The sequence below is a fragment of the Pristiophorus japonicus genome, chromosome 10, assembly GCF_044704955.1.
Source record: "Pristiophorus japonicus isolate sPriJap1 chromosome 10, sPriJap1.hap1, whole genome shotgun sequence".
Classification (NCBI taxonomy): domain Eukaryota; kingdom Metazoa; phylum Chordata; class Chondrichthyes; family Pristiophoridae; genus Pristiophorus; species Pristiophorus japonicus.
Window position 1 is genome coordinate 217,097,030 of NC_091986.1, and position 16,376 is coordinate 217,113,405.

Consider the following 16,376-nt stretch of genomic DNA (forward strand, 5'->3'; position numbering starts at 1 on the left):
ACTCCCTTATCGCTCAAAAATCTGTCTATCTCCGCCTTAAATACATTCAATGACCCAGCCTCCACAGCTCTCTGGGGCAGAGAATTCCACAGATTTACAACCCTCTGAGAGAAGAAATTCCTCCTCATCTCAGTTTTAAATGGGCGGCCCCTTATTCTGAGACTATGTCCCCACGATTTAGTTTCCCCTATGAGTGGAAATATCCTCTCTGCATCCACCGTGTCGAGCCACTTCATTATCGTACAAGTTTCAATAAGATCACCTCTCATTCTTCTGAACTCCAATGTGTATAGGCCCAACCTACTCAACCTTTCCTCGTAAGTCAACCCCTTCATCCCAGGAATCAACCCGAGGCAGAGAATTCCACAGATTTACGACCCTCTGAGAGACGAAATTCTTCCTCAGATGAGGGGGAGATGAGGAGAAAAAAAACGCAGGGTGTTGTAATGTGGAGCGCACTGTCTGAAAGGGTGGTGGAAGCTGTAACAGAGTTCCCACTAGTGGGCTACTGTGGTAATGCAACACGTCTTGTGTGTGTGTGTGCTGTGTTTGAGATGTCGTAAAATTACATCACATTAGCAGCTTCAATTGCAACTTTCAAAAAGGAATAGGATAAATGTTTGAAGGAGAAACATATGCAGAGCTGTGGGGGAAGAGCAGGGGGTAGTGGGACCAATTGGAGAGCTCTTTCAAAGAGCCGGCACAGGCACGATGGGCCGAATGGCCTCCTTCTGTGCTGTGTCGTTCTATGATTCATTTCTGGATTAAACCCCTCGATGCGCACACAGGTATTGCACTGAAATATGATTTTTTTTTTGACCGTGAAATTCCCTTGCAGCTCATCAAGACCGCAGACCTTGATCCGCAGAGGAACTATATCTTTGGTTTCCACCCGCATGGAGTACTGGTTGCCGGAGCCTTTGGGAACTTCTGCACCGAGGTGACGGGGTTCCAAAAATTGTTCCCCGGCTTGAAGCCTCACATGTTGATGCTGTCTCTCTGGTTCAGGATCCCATTCTTCAGGGACTACATCATGAGCGGAGGTAAGTCCTGTAACGGACCAGTATAGTAGTATAGTATTAGGCGGTCCCTCGTATCGAGGATAAGAACATAATAACAACATAAGAAATAGGAGCAGGAGTAGGCCATTCGGCCCCTCGAGCCTACTCCGCCATTTAATACGATCATGGCTGATCTGATCATGGACTCAGCTCCACTTCCCCCCCCGCTCCCCATAACCCCTTATCCCCTTATTGGTTAAGAAACTGTCTATTCCTGTCTTAAATTTATTCAATGTCCCAGCTTCCACTGCTCTCTGGGGCAGCGAATTCCACAGATTTACAAGCCTCTGAGAGAAGAAATTTCTCCTCATCTCTGTTTTAAATGGGTGGCCCCTTGTTCTAAGATCATGCCCCCTAGTTCTAGTCTCCCCCATCAGTGGAAACATCTTCTCTGCATCCACCTTGTCAAGCCCCCTCATAATCTTATACATTTCGATAAGATCACCTCTCATTCTTCTGAACTCCAATGAGATGAGGCCTAACCTCCTCAACCTTTCCTCATAAGTCAACCCCCTCCTCTCCAGAATCAACCGAGTGAACCTTCTCTAAACTGCCTCCAAAGCAAGTATATCCTTTCGTAAATATGGAAACCAAAACTGCACGCAGTACTCCAGGTGTGGCCTCACCAATGCCTTATATAACTGTAACAAGACTTCCCTGCTTTTATACTCCATCCCCCTTGCAATAAAGGCCAAGATACCATTGGCCTTCCTGATCACTTGCTGTACCTGCATACTATCGTTTCTGCTTCCACACCAAAAAGGGATGAGTTCACAGATGTTTCAATGAGGGACCTAATATTCCCGATCCCAAACAACATGTTGAAGGGAGGAAGATGCCTGTGCGTGGATTTTTTTAACGTGTGGTGGCCGTTGCACACCAGCCACCACACGGGCTTGACAGAGCGAGGGCTTGGTCCAGTGGCAAGGGTTAACCAGGACGACTGGAGACCTGCTCTGCTGCACGGACCTAGTGCGCGCACATATCGCACAGTGTGGGCTGGGCCCGTGCTGCCCCTGGGCCCTCACCTCTCCTGGGCCCCAAACTCACGCCTCTCGTGGACCCCGTAACGAACCACATACACAAACAATGTCAACAACAACAACACCTTGCATTGATATAGCGCCTGTTGACGTAGTAAACCGTTCCAAGGCGCTTCACAGGAGCGATTATCAAACAGAAATTGACACCGAGCTGCACAAGCAGATATTATGGCAGGTGATCGAAGAGGTAGGTTTTGCGGAGTGTCATACAGGAGAAGAGAAAGACAGAGAGGTGGAGAGGTTTAGGGAGGGAGTTCCAGAGCTTGGGGCCCAGGCAACAGAAGGCACGGCCACCGATGGTGGAGCGATTATAATCAGTGATGCTCAAGAGGGCAGAATTGGAGGAGTGCAGACATCTCGGAGGTTGTGGGGCTGGAGGAGATTACAGAGATAGGGAGGGGCGAGGCCATGGAGGCATTTGAAAACAAGGATAAGAATTTTAAAATTCAGGTGTTACTTAACCGGTAGCTAGTGAGCACAGGGGTTGATAGGTGAGTGGGACTTGGTGCGAGTTAGGTCACGGGGCAGCCGAGTTTTGGATAAGCTCAAGTTTACGATCATTTCATGATGTTTATGATTTGCGAAGCCGTAACTCAGTGGGCAGCACTCTCGCCTCTGAGTCACAAAGTTGTGGGTTCAAGCCGCACTCCAGAGACTTCAGCAAAAATCTAGGCTGACACTTCCAGTGCAGTGCTGAGGGAGTGCTGCACTGTCAGAGGGGCAGTACTGAGGGAGTGCTGCACTGTCGGAGGGGCAGTACTGAGGGAGCATCACATTGTCGAAGGGGCAGTATTGAGGGAGTGCCACACTGTCGGAGGGGCAGTACTGAGGGAGTGCCATACTGTCAGAGGGGCAGTACTGAGGGAGCGCCACACTGTCGGAGGGACAGTACTGAGGGAGTGCCGCACTGTCGGAGGGGCAGTACTGTGGGAGCGCTGCACTGTCAGAGGGGCAGTACTAAGGGAGCGCCGCACTGTCAGAGGGGCAGTACTGAGGGAGCGGCGCACTGTCGGAGGGACAGTACTGAGGGAGCGCCGCACTGTCGGAGGGGCAGTACTGAGGGAGCGCCGCACTGTCGGAGGGGCAGTACTGAGGGAGCGGTGCACTGCCTGCCCTCTCGGGTGGTCATATAAGATCCCGCATCCATTAATTTGAAGGAAAGCAGGAGACTTCTACCCGGTAACCTGGCCAATATTTATCCCTCAATCAACATCAGTAAAAAAAACAGATTATCTGCTCATTATTACATCGATGTTGATGGGATCTTCCTGTGCACAAATTGCTTGCCACGTTTCCTACATTAGGACAGTGACTATTCTCCAAAAGGACTTGATTGGCTGTAAAGCATTTGGGACGTATGTAAAATGAAAGTTCTTTAGTCTCTGCTCCTCCACATTTGTCGGCTATTACTGCGTGTTTCCTGCGTTCCAGGTTTGGTGCCATCAGACAAAGAGAGCGCAAAGTACTTGCTGAGGAGAGCTGGAGGTGGTAATGTTGCTGTTATAGCCATTGGCGGAGCTCCAGAGGCCCTCAACGCGAGACCGGGGGAACTGACACTGCTGCTGAAGAAGAGAAAAGGATTTGTCAAACTTGCCCTACAGTTTGGGTAAGGGACGCACTGCAGGTGTCACAACTTCGCCGGAGCTGGACCGATTAGTTAGTGAAGTTGGTCACCTTTATTAGCAGGTGTGATTGGCTCGGTGTCACCTCTGGCTCAGTGGGTAGCTCTCTCACCTCTAGCACCAGAAGGTCGTGGGTTCAAATCTCACTCCAGAGACTTGAGTGTGAAAATCTAGGCTGGCACACCCAGTGCAGTGCGAGGGAGCGCCGCACTGTCGGAGGGTCAGTACTGAGGGAGCGCCGCACTGTCGGAGGGGCAGTACTGAGGGAGCGCCGCACTGTCGGAGGGGCAGTGCTGAGGGAGCGCCGCACTGTCGGAGGGGCAGTACTGAGGGAGCGCCGCACTGTCGGAGGGGCAGTACTGAGCGCGGCACTGTCGGAGGGGCAGTACTGAGGGAGCGCCGCACTGTCGGAGGGGCAGTACTGAGGGAGCGCCGCACTGTCGGAGGGGCAGTACTGAGGGAGCGCCGCACTGTCGGAGGGGCAGTACTGAGGGAGCGCCGCACTGTCGGAGGGGCAGTACTGAGGGAGCGCCGCACTGTCGGAGGGGCAGTACTGAGGGAGCATCGCACTGTCGGAGGGGTAGTACTGAGGGAGCGCCGCACTGTCGGAGGGGCAGTACTGAGGGAGCACCGCACTGTCGGAGGGGCAGTACTGGTGAGCGCCGCACTGTCGGAGGGGCAGTACTGAAGGTGTGCCGCACTGTCGGAGGGGCAGTACTGAGGGCGCACTGCACTGTCGGAGGGGCAGTACTGAGGGAGCATCGCACTGTCGGAGGGGCAGTGCTAAGGGAGTGCTGCACCATCGGAGGAGCAGTGCTGAGGGAGCGCCGCACCGTTGGAGGGGCATTGCTGAGGGAGCGCCGCACTGTCGGAGAGGTAGTTCTGGGGGAGTGCCGCACTGTCGGAGGGGCAGTACTGAGGGAGCGCCGCACTGTCGGAGGGGCAGTACTGAGGGAGCGCCGCACTGTCGGAGGGGCAGTACTGAGGGAGCGCTGCACTGTCAGAGGGGCAGTGCTGAGGCAGCGTGGCACTGTCGGAGGGGCAGTACTGAGGGAGCGCCGCGCTGTCGGAGGGGCAGTAATGAGGGAGCGCCACACTGCCGGAGGGGCAGTACTGAGGGAACACTGCACTATCGGAAATGGCATCTTTCAGATTAGATATTAAAATGAGGCCCTGTCTGCTCTCTGTAGGATTTGGATCACAGGTCACACACAGATCACCCAAAGGGTCTTAGGAGTTGTTTGGCGTTACATTAAAGAGTGGCATAAGCATAATCAGATACAACGTGCAATTAAAATAGATAGTAGACCTACAAGCCGTGACAGATGAGAGCAATTTAAGAACATAAGAGCATAAGAAATAGGAGCAGGAGTCGGCCATATGGCCCCTCGAGCCTGCTCCGCCATTTAATACGATCATGGCTGATCTGATCATGGACTCAGCTCCACTTCCCCGCCCGCTCCCCATAACCCTTTATTCTCTTATCGGTTAAGAAACTGTCTATCTCTGTCTTAAATATATTCAATGTCCCAGCCTCCACAGCTCTCTGAGGCAGAGAATTCCACAGATTTACAACCCTCCGAGAGAAGAAATTCCTCCTCATCTCAGTTTTAATTGGGCGGCTCCTTATTCTAAGATCATGCCCCCTAGTTCTAGTCTTCCCCGTCAGTGGAAACATCCTCTCTGCATCCACCTTGTCAAGCCCGCTCATAATCTTATACGTTTCGATAAGATCACCTCTCGTTCTTCTGAATTCCAATGAGTAGAGGCCCAACCTCCTCAACCTTTCCTCATAAGTCAATCCCCTCATCCCCGGAATCAACCGAGTGAACCTTCTCTGAACTGCCTCCAAAGCAAGTATAGCCTTTCGTAACTATGGAAACCATTTACGGATGGCCCCAGAACGGACGGAGGTTGAGGCAGAATGGGGGTCGTAGGTCAGATCCTTGCGGCGTACCGCAGCGGTATTGTCTCTTTGCTCGTTTCCCGAGCTGGCGGAGGTGTTCGGCCGAAGCCACCATGAGGTCTACTTCCAAGGAAACTCTCCCGCTATCGGTCCGTCTGTCGCTTTCAGCTGCCCGTCTATATGCCTTATTTGGGTGGGTCAGTGCATGCCTCTGCGTCAAGCATTTTTACCCATTTAATTGTCCAATTACAGTGGAGTAGGTCCCTATGGTAGACCCACTTCTCGCCTCATGAGGCCATGCTCCTCCTTGTCTCTGTTCTAAATATCTTGTTGCCCTCTCATAGACAGTTTGGTTATCCTCGGGCTCCTTACTACATCCCTCCTCATCGTAGCTAGACCTACCTGAAGGCCTGTTATTGTGCCCTGAACTCGTAATGACCTTAGCTCTCTGTGTAGTTCTGTATCTGATGTGGCTGTAATTCTCATGTGTCATTAGTAATAGGTCCTTAGTCTCGGCCTTTTGGCTAAGATCATGCGTAACTGACCTGACAGGGGAGTAGCCACCATGACCTCCGGGTGGTTCTCCCTGGATCAGGAAGGTATATGCTTGCTTTTTTGGAAACAGGAGGTGGGTGGGGTGGCTTGACCCATCCACCTCCACGGAGGTGTGTGGGGGACCTGACCCATCCACCTCCATGGCACGAACCTGGTATTGCAGTACTTCCAGGAACGGTGCAGTGGCTCTAGGCCTTTTGGCTAAGAGCATTGGCGCAGAGTGATCCTTGGCGTGTGCAAGGTGACCTCTGGCGTTTGTGATTTGACAAAGAATTGGAACGATTGGCTACGAATTTCAAAAAAAAAATTAGTAATAGGTCCTTACTATACACTATAAATGCACACGAGGCCCATACTCGAGGGAAGGTCACTCTGTGACCAGTAACCTTTATTAGCCAGCACTGAAGTGATGAAGGTGGGTGGAGCTTCCCCTTTTATACTTGAAGGTCCAGGTTAGGAATGTCTCCCACAAGTTCACCACCTAGTGGTCGGTGTTCTCACGGTGTACAACTTAGGTCAGTTTATACATGGGTTACAATGACAGTTGAATACATGACATCACCTCCCCCGCAAAGTCTTATTCAGATCACAGGTTAAGTCTCTCTGGTGGTTTACGCTCCCTTGTAGAGCGCCTGAGTTGGGGCTCCGGTTGTTGGGCGCTGGCCTGATTGTCTGCTGTTTGCGGTGCCTCAGGCCTGTCCGGACTGCCCACAGTGACTGGGCTCTCCTCCACTTGGTTCCGGTGTTCGGTCACCTGTGATGGAGTGAACTCTATATCGTGTTCTTCCTCTGCTTCTTCTACGGGGTTGCTGAACCTCCTTTTTGTTTGATCCACGTGTTTGTGGCAGATTTGTCCATTGGTAAGTTTAACTAACAGAATCCTATTCCCCTCTTTGGCAATCACAGTGCCTGCGAGCCATTTGGGCCCTGCATCGTAGTTGAGGACAAAAACAGGATCATTTACATCAATACTTCGCGCCCTCGCATTCCTGTCATGGTAATAACATTGTGACCGGAGCCTGCTCTCAACAATTTCTTTCGTGGTGGGGTGTATGAGGGATAACCTGGTTTTGAGCGTCCTTTTCATTAGCAGCTCTGCGGGTGGAACCCCTGTGAGCGAGTGTGGTCGGGATTTATTGGCCAACATGAGGTGTGATAAGCGGCATTGTAGGGAACCCCCTTGGATTCTGAGCATCCCCTGTTTGATTATCTGCACTGCTCGTTCCGTCTGGCCGTTTGAGGTCGGCTTGAACGGTGCCGTTCTGACATGGTTGATTCCATTGCCTGCCATGAAGTCCTGGAATTCAGTCCGGTAGACCATGGGTGGCGAACATTGCCCGTAGACTTTCTACCGTGGCAGAGGATGTGCTTGAATTGAGAATGTCACACTCGATCCATTTGGAGTAGGCGTCTACTACAACCGAAAACATTTTCCCCATGAAAGGACCTGCGTAGTCCACATGGATGCGTGACCATGGCTTGGCGAGCCAGGACCAAGGGCTAAGGGGGGCTTCCCTGGGCACATTGCCCAACTGGGCACACGTGTTGCACCTGCGAACACAAAGTTCCAGGTCTGCATCTATCCCTGGCCACCAAACGTGTGACCTGGCAATTGCCTTCATCATGACAATGCCCGGGTGCTCATTGCGGAGTTCTCGGATGAACGCCTCTTTGCCCATCTGGGGCATGACTACTTGATTTCCCCATAGTAGGCAATTGGCCTGAATCGAGAGTTCATCCTTGCCCCTGTGAAACGGTTTAAATTCCTCAGGGCATGCCCCGTACGTGGCTGTCCAGTCCCCATTAAGGACACATTTCTTGACTAAAGACATTAGCGGGTCTCTATTCATCCAGACTTTGATCTGACGGGCTGTCAAGGGTGAGCCTTCACTTTCGAAAGCTTCAACAGCCATGACCATCTCAGCAGCATGCTCGGTTGCCCCCTCGGTGGTGGCTAGTGGGAGCCTGCTGAGTGCATCGGCGCAGTTTTCAGTGCCCGGTCTGTGCCGAATGCTATAGTCATAGGCGGCTAACGTGAGTGCCCACCTCTGTATGCGGGCCAACGCATTTGCATTTATGGCCTTGTTGTCGGCCAGCTCAAATTTCCTGCCAAACAGGTACTGGTGCATTTTCTTTACCGCATATACACATGCGAGCGCCTCCTTTTCTACCATCCCGTAGCCCCTTTCTGCCTGGGACAGACTTCTGGAGGCATAAGCTACCGGCTGTATCTGACCCTTGGCATTAATATGCTGCAACACACACCCGACCCCATAGGACGACGCATCGCACATTAAAACAAGTTTCTTACATGGGTCACATAGCGTTGTTGGAGCATAACAAATTGCGTGCTCCATCAAAAGCCCTTTCCTGGCTGTCCCCCCAGACCCATTCATGACCTTTGCAAAGGAGCACATGTAGTGGCTCTAACAGTGTGCTCAATTTGGGAAGAAAGTTACCAAAATAGTTCAGGAGCCCCAGGAACTAACACAGCTCCGTCGTGTTACGGGGTCTGGGTGCTCTCTGGATCGCTTCCGTTTTGGACGCAGTAGGATCCCGTCAGCTGCTACCCTCTTCCCCAGGAATTCTACCTCTGGAGCTAAGAAGACACATTTCGTCTTTTTCAGTCGCAGACCTACCCAGTCCAGTCTGCGTAGCACCTCCTCCAAGTTGTGGAGGTGTTCTTCAGTATCGTAACCCGTAATGAGGATGTCATCTTGAAAAGTCCTTAGAATCGACTTGAGGAGGCTTTCCACATTTCGTTGAAAGATCGCGGTGGCCGAGCGAATCCCGAACAGACCTTTGTTGTACTCAAACAACCCCTTGTGTGTCGTGATGGTGGTCAGCTTCTTCGACTCACTCGCCAGCTCCTGGGTCATGTAAGCTCAGGTCAGGTCCAATTTTGAAAAATGTTTGCCACTACATAGCATCGCAAAGAGGTCCTCCGCTCTCGGTAGCGGGTACTGGTCTTGGAGTGACACCCGATTGATGGTGGCCTTGTAATCACCACATATCCTGACCGACCCATCCGCCTTGAGCACCGGCACAATCGGGCTCGCCCAGTCACTTAATTCGACTGGCGAGATGATGCCTTCCCTCAGCAGGCGGTCCAATTCGCCTTCTATATTTTCCCGCATCACGTATGGCACCGCTCTGGCCTTGTGGTGTACTGGTCTGGCGTCCGGGTTTATGTGAATCACTACCTTGGTCCCCATGAAAGTTCCAATGCCGGGTTGAAATAGTGAGTCAAATTTGTCCAGGATCAGTGAGCATGATATTCACTCCACAGAAGCAATTGCATTGACAACGCCCCATTTCCAGTTCATGACAGCAAGCCAACTCCTCCCCAGCAGTGCGGGACCATCCCCGGGACAATCCAGAGTGGCAACCTGTTCTCCGAATCTTTGTGGGTCACGACTACCGTGGCGCTGCCGAGCACCAGAATGATCTCCTTTGTATATGTCCGTAGCTGTGCGTCAATCAGCGATAATTTTGGCCTCCTGGCCTTGGACCCCCACAATTTGTCGAACTGTTTGATACTCATCAGGGACTGGCTGGCCCCCGTGTCCAGCTCCATTAATATTAATACTGGGATGCGATTGAGGAGCACTTTCATCATTATCGGTGGCGTCCTGGTGTATGAACTGTATATGTGCTCCACATGAACTCGCTGAACTTCAGCTTCCAGTGATTTCCCCCAGTATTCATTTGACCTCGTAGGGCTTACATCGGGCCCGTCCTCCTTGTACATCAACCTGGCTGCAGGCTTCCTGCACATACGTGCCAAGTGACCGCTGACATTGCAGTTTCTGCAGGTATATTGCTGATACCTGCAAGCTCTGGCTGTGTGTTTGCCTCCACACCTCCAACATGAGCCGTTGTTGGAAACAAAAGGTCCATTACCAGTCGATCGTCTCGGACTGTCTCTGTAACGGTCCTTAAATGCACCATTGACAGGTGTTGATGGCCCCATTACTGGCCGCATTGTCCCTTGCGATGGCATGAATCGCCGTTCAGCTAACCATTGTCTCTGTTGAATTCCCCCTTTGGGATCGACTACATGCTCGGGCATGTCCGATTGCCCCTGTCTGCCTGGAGAACTGTGTGCCTTGTTAACAATGTTGACTCCCTGTCCATTTGCTGCATTTAAACCAAGATTTTTGTCAAACATCATTCTGGTCTCTTCCTCCCCTGAGATAAATGTCTGGGCCATCAAAGCCGCCGTTTCCAGGGTCAAACAGTTTCCTGAAAACCCCAGCATGCCCGATGCCCTCCATAAAAAAGTCTCGCAGCATCTCTGCTCTGCATGCAACTGGGAACTTACATAGGCTCGCCAGTCGCCGGAGGTCTGCCACGAAGTCTGGAACACTTTGCCCTTCTCGCCGCCTGTGCGTGTAAAACCGGTGTCTCGCCTTGTGCATGCTGCTCGCCGGTTTAAGGTGTTCCCCGATCAACTTACTGAGCTCTTCAAAAGTCTTGTCCGCCGGCTTCTCTGGCGCTAGAAGGTCCATCATCAGGGAATACGTTCTGGACCCACAAACCGTCAGGAGATGAGCCCTGCGTTTGTCGGCCGAATCCTGTCCCAGCCATTCCTTAGTGACAAAACTTTGCTGTAATCTCTCAATAAAATCGTCCCAATCATCACCAACACAGTACCTCTCGTCTGTGCTGCTAGTGGCCATGCTCGCGTGGTTTAAATCCCAGTTTCTCGTCGCCAATAATATGTCCTTACTATACAGTACAAATGCACACGAGGCCCATACTAGAGAGAAGGTCACTCTGTGACCAGTTACCTTTATTAGCCAGCACTGAAGTGATGAAGGTGGGTGGAGCTTCCCCTTTTATACCTGAAAGTCCAGGTTAGGAGTGTCTCCCACAAGTTCACCGCCTAGTGGTCAGTGTTCTCACGGTGTACAACTTAAGTCAGTTTATACATGGGTTACAATGACAGTTGAATACATGACAATTAGCTTCCTCTACCGGCTAAACTGGCATACTTACTTCTTTTATAAAATCATTATTTCTTTTATAATGCGCCATTTCTTTTGATTCATGATTTCGTACGCCTCTCAGGTGGACGTAAAAGATCCCACGGCACTATTTGAAAGAGCAGGGGAGTTCTCCCCGGTGTCCTAGGACCAATATTTATCCCTCAACCAACATCACTAAAACAGATTATCTGGGCCATTATCACATTGCTGTTTGTGGGAGCTTGCTGTGCACAATTTAGCTGCCGCATTTCCCACATTACAACAGCGACTACACTCCAAAATGTGCTTCATTGCCTGTAAAGCGCTTTGGGCTGTCCTGAGATGGTGAAAGGCGCTATAAAAATGCAAATTATTTTGTTCTTAGTAATTTTGGTGACTTTCGATAACTGACTTTGACCGGTTGGTAACGGTGGTGACTTTGACACATTGGTAACAACAACAACAACTTGTATTTAAATAGCACCTTTACCGTAGTATAACGTTCCAAAGCACTTCACAGGCGTGTTATAAGACAAAACAAATAAATTTGACACCGAGCCACCTAAGAAGAAATTACGGCAGATGAGAGGTAGGTTTTAAGGAGCGTCTTAAAGGAGGAGAGAGAGGCGGAGAGGTTTAGGGAGGGAGGTCCAGAGATTAGGGCCCAGGCAGCTGAAGGCACGGCCGCCAATGGTGGTTACTTTGACCAGCTAGTAACGGTGGTGACTTTGACCAATTAGTCATCATCATCATTATCATCATAGGCAGTCCCTCGGAATCGAGGAAGACTTGCTTCCACTCTAAAAGTGAGTTCTCAGGTGACTGAACAGTCCAATACGGGAATTACAGTCTCTGTCACAGGTGGGACAGACAGTGGTTGAGGGAAAGGGTGGGTGGGGAGTCTGGTTTGCCGCACGCTCCTTCCGCTGCCTGCGCTTGATTTCTGCATGCTCTCGGCGACGAGACTCGAGGTGCTCAGCGCCCTCCCGGATGCACTTCCTCCACTTAGGGCAGTCTTTGGCCAGGGACTCCCAGGTGTGGGTGGGGATGTTGCACTTTATCAGGGAGTCTTTGAGGGTGATCCTTGTAACGTTTCCTCTGCCCACCTGGGGCTCGCTTGCAGCGTAGGAGTTCCGAGTAGAGCGCTTGCTTTGGGAGTCTCGTGTCGGGGCATGTGGACAATGTGGCCCGCCCAGCGGAGCTGGTCGAGTGTGGTCAGTGCTTCGATGCTGAGGCTGTTGGCCTGATCGAGGACGCTCAACATTAGGGTCCTCTGTGAAAGAGCAATTGGTGCTCAGTCCCACACTCCCGCTTGTTGCCCGTAACCCTGTCCGTTCCTCATCCCTCAGTTCCTGCCCAACTCCCTTTTGAAATGATTTGTGGAACAATTGGACTGTCAGCTCCCTGTAAAATGAAAAGCCTGTCCCCTTTGTTTTCAGGGCCCGGCTTGTTCCGGTATTTTCCTTTGGTGAGAACGAGGTGTTTGACCAGGTGCGCAACCCCAAGGGATCGTTCTTGAGGAAGGTCCAGGAGCGCCTGCAGTCGGTGATGGGAATATCGCTGCCCCTCTTCCACGCCCGGGGCATATTCCAGTACAGCTTCGGGCTCATCCCGTACCGGAAGCCCATTCACACTGTGGGTAAGGAGCACGGCTGCATTCGAAGCTTCTCCAGACATTGGGCGGGATTTTCGGTTGGTGGCTTCTCTGGGCGCTAATGGCGGCGGGACGGTAAATTCTGCGCCGGGAAATGGTTTGCGACGGCAGCCCAAAAAATTCGGTGGCTGCGCCCTGAGTGTGGGGCGGAGTGCAAAGGCAGGAGATCTACACCTCTCTCCGGGCGCTAGGCTGGGTGAGCAACTGAATATCCGTTGCTAAAGAGCCGACTTCCGTGCACCCCTAAGAGAGGCCTCCCTGCAAAAAAAAACCCATTCCCAATAAGGTACTCCACCCAAATAAGAACGTAAGAAATAGGAGCAGTAGTCGGCCATTTGGCCCCTCGAGCCTGCTCCGCCATTCAATAAGATCCATGCTCTCGGCGATGAGACTCGAGGTGCTCAGCGCCCTCCCGAATGCACTTCCTCCACTTAGGGCGGTCTTTGGCCAACGCAGTGCCATCCAACCCAAGTTTTCCTTTACTCGTGAGAGGAGAACAAGGGCTTGTGCTGTGCACCTTCCCAATGAGCGGTTGGAAAATCAGCAGCGGGTGGGGTAATTGAATCTGCAGCCCAGTACCATGGGATGTCACATCTTGATAGTCTAGCCTGACTTGCCACAGTGTCACTTTTTAAAAACTCATTCCTGGGATGTGGGCGTCGCTGGCAAGGCCGGCATTTATTGCCCATCACTAATTGCCCCTTGAGAAGGTGGTGGTGAGCCGCCTTCTTGAACCGCTGCAGTCCGTGTGGTGAAGGTGCTCCCACAGTGCTGTTAGGGAGGGAGTTCCAGGATTGTGACCCAGCGACGATGAAGGAATGGCCGATATATTTCCAAGTCAGGATGGTGTGTGACTCGGAGGGGAACGTGGAGGTGGTTGTGTTCCCATGCACCTGCTGCCCTTGTCCTTCTAGGTGGTAGAGGTCGCGGGTTTGGGAGGTGCTGCCGCCGAAGAAGCCTTGGCGAGTTGCTGCAGTGCATCTTGTAGATGGTACACACTGCAGCCACGGTGCGCCGGTGGTGGAGGGAGTGAGTGTTGAAGGTGGTGGGTGGGGGGCTGATCAAGCGGGCTGCTTTGTCCTGGATGGTGTCGAGCTTCTTGAGTGTTGTTGGAGCTGCACTCATCCAGGCAAGTGGAGAGTGTTCCATCACACTCCTGACTTGTGCTTTGTAGATGGTGGAAAGGCTTTGGGGAGTCAGCAGGTGAGACACTCACTGCAGAATACCCAGCCTCTGACCTGCTCTTGTCACCATGGAATTTACATGGCTGAAAATGTTATTGCTCCTACAGAAGAGAATTACTGGAATGGTTCCAGGGATGAGGGGCTTCAGTTTTGTGGAGAGACTGGAGAAGCTGGGGTTGTTCTCCTTAGAGCAGAGACAGTTAAAGGGAAAATTAATAGAGGGGTTCAAAATCATGAACCATTTTGATAAGGTTAATAAGGAGAAACTTTTTCCAGTGGCAGGAGGCTTGGTAACCAGGGGACACAGATTGAAGGTGATTGGCACAAGAACCAGAGGGGGAGATGAGGAGACATGTTTTTACGCAGCGAGTTGTTGTGATCTGGAACGCGCTGCCTGAAAGGGCGGTGGAAGCAGATTCAATAGTAAAAGTGAATTGGATATAGACTTGAAGGGGAAATATTTGTGGGGCTGTGGGCAGGGTGGAGTGGGCTGAATGGCCTCCTCCTGCGCTGTATCGTTCTATAATTCTGCGATTCTATTTGATGAAGCCCTATATTCCATGTTGTTAACGAATAAAAGACCTGTAATATATATATATAGCTCCATCTGGTGGACTACTGTGGCACTGCAGCCAGTGCTGTTCACAACAATAAAGAGGGAATCAAGATATGTGACCTTCGCAGGTATTTGGTCAAGATGTTTGATCATGGACAGGTTAGGTTTGTGCACATTGATCATATTTTACCTACAGATGTGAAAATAGTTGAAGGTGGCAGTGATTCGATTATTTCTGACTCATCAGATAGTCTTGTTACAAGTATAGTACCAGTAGCATATCCTACCTCAAATGTACTGGAAACAAGTTCAAGAGAAAGTCAGAATTTAATTCTGAGTCCGAGTCAGGCAGACAAACAGACTGAAGTTAGAGTGAGTTCAAATGGAAATCAAGGGCACCCCTTGGAGGAAAACTATCCTCAGGATCAGCCTAGAATGAGTCTAAGTTCGACAGCATGCTTGGAAGGTTCTGTTCAAGAGCGAAGGTAACCGCTTCGAAACAGAAAACAAGTGGTTAAGCTTCATTTGTAAATATGGCATAATAAGTCCATATCTTTTGTTATGTATAACCATGCAAGTTATGTATGATGATTAGTTTGTTATAATTACTTCTTCATTAAGGAGGGAGAAGTGTAATATATATAGCTCTATCTGGTGGACAATTGTGGCACTGCAACCAGTGCTGTGTACAATAACAAAGAGGGAATCACCTGACCAGGGTTCCTGATATTAGCAGCCACCTTACAGCTTGTGTGTGTTTGTGAGTTGTACTGAAGACGTAACAAGACCCGTTTTCTTATCAATTCCAGTTGGCAAACCAATAGAAGTAGAGAAGAACGAAAATCCAACGCTAGGCGAGATTGATGAATTGCACCAGAAATACATCGAGGAGCTCACCAAGCTCTTCGAAGAGCACAAAACGAAGTACAAGGTGGCTGAGGACAGACATCTAACGTTCATCTGAGTCCTTCCCTTTAATTACTTGTCGCACTCTTTCTCTCTCTCTCTCTCTCTCTCTCTCTCTCTGCCATCCCATCTGTATGAAGTGACAAGGCTTTGAAATGGTCTTGGATTGAACCAGTTGCTCAGAGGGGACCGTTGACCGTTTCATTTCACTTCACAGAAAGGATCAAAAGTGTCCAAACTGGGGTAGCCTGTGAGTGGAATAAAAATCTGAGAAATTTACAGCACGGAAGGAGGCCATTCGGCCCATCGTGTCCGCGCCGGCCGACCAAGAGCTATCCAGCCTAATCCCACATTCCAGCTCTCAGTCCGTAGCCCTGCAGGTTACGGCACTTCAAGTGCACATCCAAGTACTCTTAAAATGTGGTGAGGGTTTCTGCCTCTACCACCCTTTCAGGCAGTGAGTTCCAGACCCCCACCACCCTCTGGGTGAAAAAAGTTCTCTGTAAATCCCCTCCAATCCTTCTACCAATTACTTTAAATCTATGCCCCCTGGTTATTGACCCTTCTGCCAAGGAGAAACAGGTCCTTTCTATCCACTCTATCGAGGCCCCTCATACTTTTATACACCTCAATTAAATCTCCCCTCAGCCTCCTCTGTTCCAAAGAAAACAACCCTAGCCTCTCCAGTCTTTCCTCATCGCTAAAATTCTCCAGTCCAGGCAACATCCTCGTAAATCTCCTTTGTACCCTCTCCAGTGCAATCACGTCCTTCCTGTAATGCGGTGACCAGAACTGCACACAGTACTCTAGCTGTGGCCTAACCAGTGTTTTATACAGTTCAAGCATAACCTCCTTGCTCTTGTATTCAATGCCTCGGCTAATAAAGGCAAGCATTCCGTATGCCTTCTCAACCACTTTA

At 50.8% G+C, this 16,376-nt stretch overlaps 1 protein-coding gene and 1 pseudogene across 1 annotated transcript in view; both read left to right on the forward strand.

Moving 5' to 3' along the window:
* The window catches only part of mogat2 (monoacylglycerol O-acyltransferase 2), a 67,903-nt gene extending 52,204 nt beyond the window's left edge, over positions 1 to 15,699 (forward strand). Inside the window, exons 3-6 of the mRNA XM_070891657.1 lie at positions 839 to 1,043; positions 3,536 to 3,710; positions 12,597 to 12,796; positions 15,361 to 15,699. Coding sequence (XP_070747758.1) covers positions 839 to 1,043; positions 3,536 to 3,710; positions 12,597 to 12,796; positions 15,361 to 15,515 — 735 coding nt within the window. The 3' untranslated portion in view covers positions 15,516 to 15,699. The remainder of the gene's footprint in view (positions 1 to 838; positions 1,044 to 3,535; positions 3,711 to 12,596; positions 12,797 to 15,360) is intronic.
* Positions 6,135 to 6,375, forward strand: LOC139275425 (U2 spliceosomal RNA; annotated as a pseudogene).
* Positions 15,700 to 16,376: the final 677 nt, after the last annotated feature.